Genomic DNA, 1369 nt, shown 5'->3' on the forward strand with positions numbered 1-1369 from the left:
CCATCCGTTTTGCCGCCTGTCTTCTGGTTTTGGCTTCTCTGGCTGCAGACCAGGAGCTGTGCACCTGTGATTCTACGGCTTTGCCCATTTTACAGAGAGGTAAGTGGGCTGTCCCTGGCCACACACGGAGGAGTTGGGAGAAGATGGGGGTCCGGGAAGGGCGAGGCTGGAGGGCGGTTTCCCCAGAGCCCCCTTGGAGGGAGTTGGCTGGGCACACACTCTCGGGCAACGTTTCCTGAAAGCCCCCACCTCTCCCTCCCACGCTCCCCTCACCCAACACACTCAGGAGTCAATGTTCGGCAAAAATAATTTAATATTCCATCTGGGCAGCACTGTGGGGTCTGCTTGACCCTCCCTGGCCCCTGTGCCCTACCTGACCCACTCAGGGACCACCACCCCATCCCTGCCCAGGCCTGGGGTGGGGAATCAGAGGCCCCAGACCCTGGGCTTCATTCCTAGTGAAGCTGAAGCCGCCATAATGCCAGCCTCCTCCAAGAGTCCCAGCTCTGCCCCTGGCTTCCCTGGCAATCCTCCCCTGTCCTGAGCCGGGCATCCCAGAGCCTCCCGCAGAGTCCCACCCCTGAACCTGGAAACTTCCACGCTACAGCCCTGCACTAGGCCCCGGGGAGCTGCCAGTGGACTCGGAGTCACAGCACAAAGGCAGCTCCTCGGTCCCAGAGAAGAAGGACAGCAACTGTGCACCCAGCAAGACACAAGCGATGACACCGATTCACACACACACCCAGTTTAGACGCCAAAGCCCTGCGGGGGAGAAGCGGCCCTCAAGAGTCCTCAGGGAGCCCCAGGTGAGGGCGGGGCCCTAGGAGGGGGCCCCCCGTGTAGCTGCTCCAGGCCGTCCGCGTACTGGAAGGCTCGCCCGGTCTCGTGCTCATACATGTCCAGAGCCACCTCGCAGCTCTCACGCACCACGCGCTCTGGGTCGTCCGCGTGAGCCTGCAGCGCAGCCAGGCAGGCGGGCCGGGCGATGGCGCCCAGGGCCTCCGCGCACTCGTGCCGCACCATGGGGTTCTCGGCGCACCGGGCCAAGGCAGCTGCCAACTGGGGCACCGCCGCCTCATGCTGCAGCTGTCCCAGGACGTAGCCGACCTCATGGCGGAAGAGGGCGCTCCCACAGTGCAGGCCTGCAGGGGAGGGGGCACTCGCTGGGGTCAGGAGAGGTGGGAAGGGGAGCTCTGTCTTTTCTTAAGACATGGGGTCTTAGGCCGGGCGCGGTGGCTCAAGCCTGTAATCCCAGCACTTTGGGAGGCCGAGACGGGCGGATCACGAGGTCAGGAGATGGAGACCATCCTGGCTAACACGGTGAAACCCCGTCCCTACTAAAATCTACACAAAACTAGCCTGGCGACGT

General features: G+C 63.6%; 1 protein-coding gene across 1 annotated transcript in view; it reads right to left on the minus strand.

Moving 5' to 3' along the window:
* Positions 1-295: 295 nt before the first annotated feature.
* Positions 296-1369, minus strand: part of DOHH (deoxyhypusine hydroxylase) — a 10679-nt gene continuing 9605 nt past the window's right edge. The window contains exon 4 of the mRNA XM_017847972.1: positions 296-1202. Within this exon, the coding sequence (XP_017703461.1) occupies positions 793-1202 (410 nt within the window). The 3' untranslated portion in view covers positions 296-792. The remainder of the gene's footprint in view (positions 1203-1369) is intronic.

Source organism: Rhinopithecus bieti, unplaced genomic scaffold, assembly GCF_001698545.2.
Source record: "Rhinopithecus bieti isolate Rb0 unplaced genomic scaffold, ASM169854v2 scaffold_30687, whole genome shotgun sequence".
NCBI lineage: Eukaryota > Metazoa > Chordata > Mammalia > Primates > Cercopithecidae > Rhinopithecus > Rhinopithecus bieti.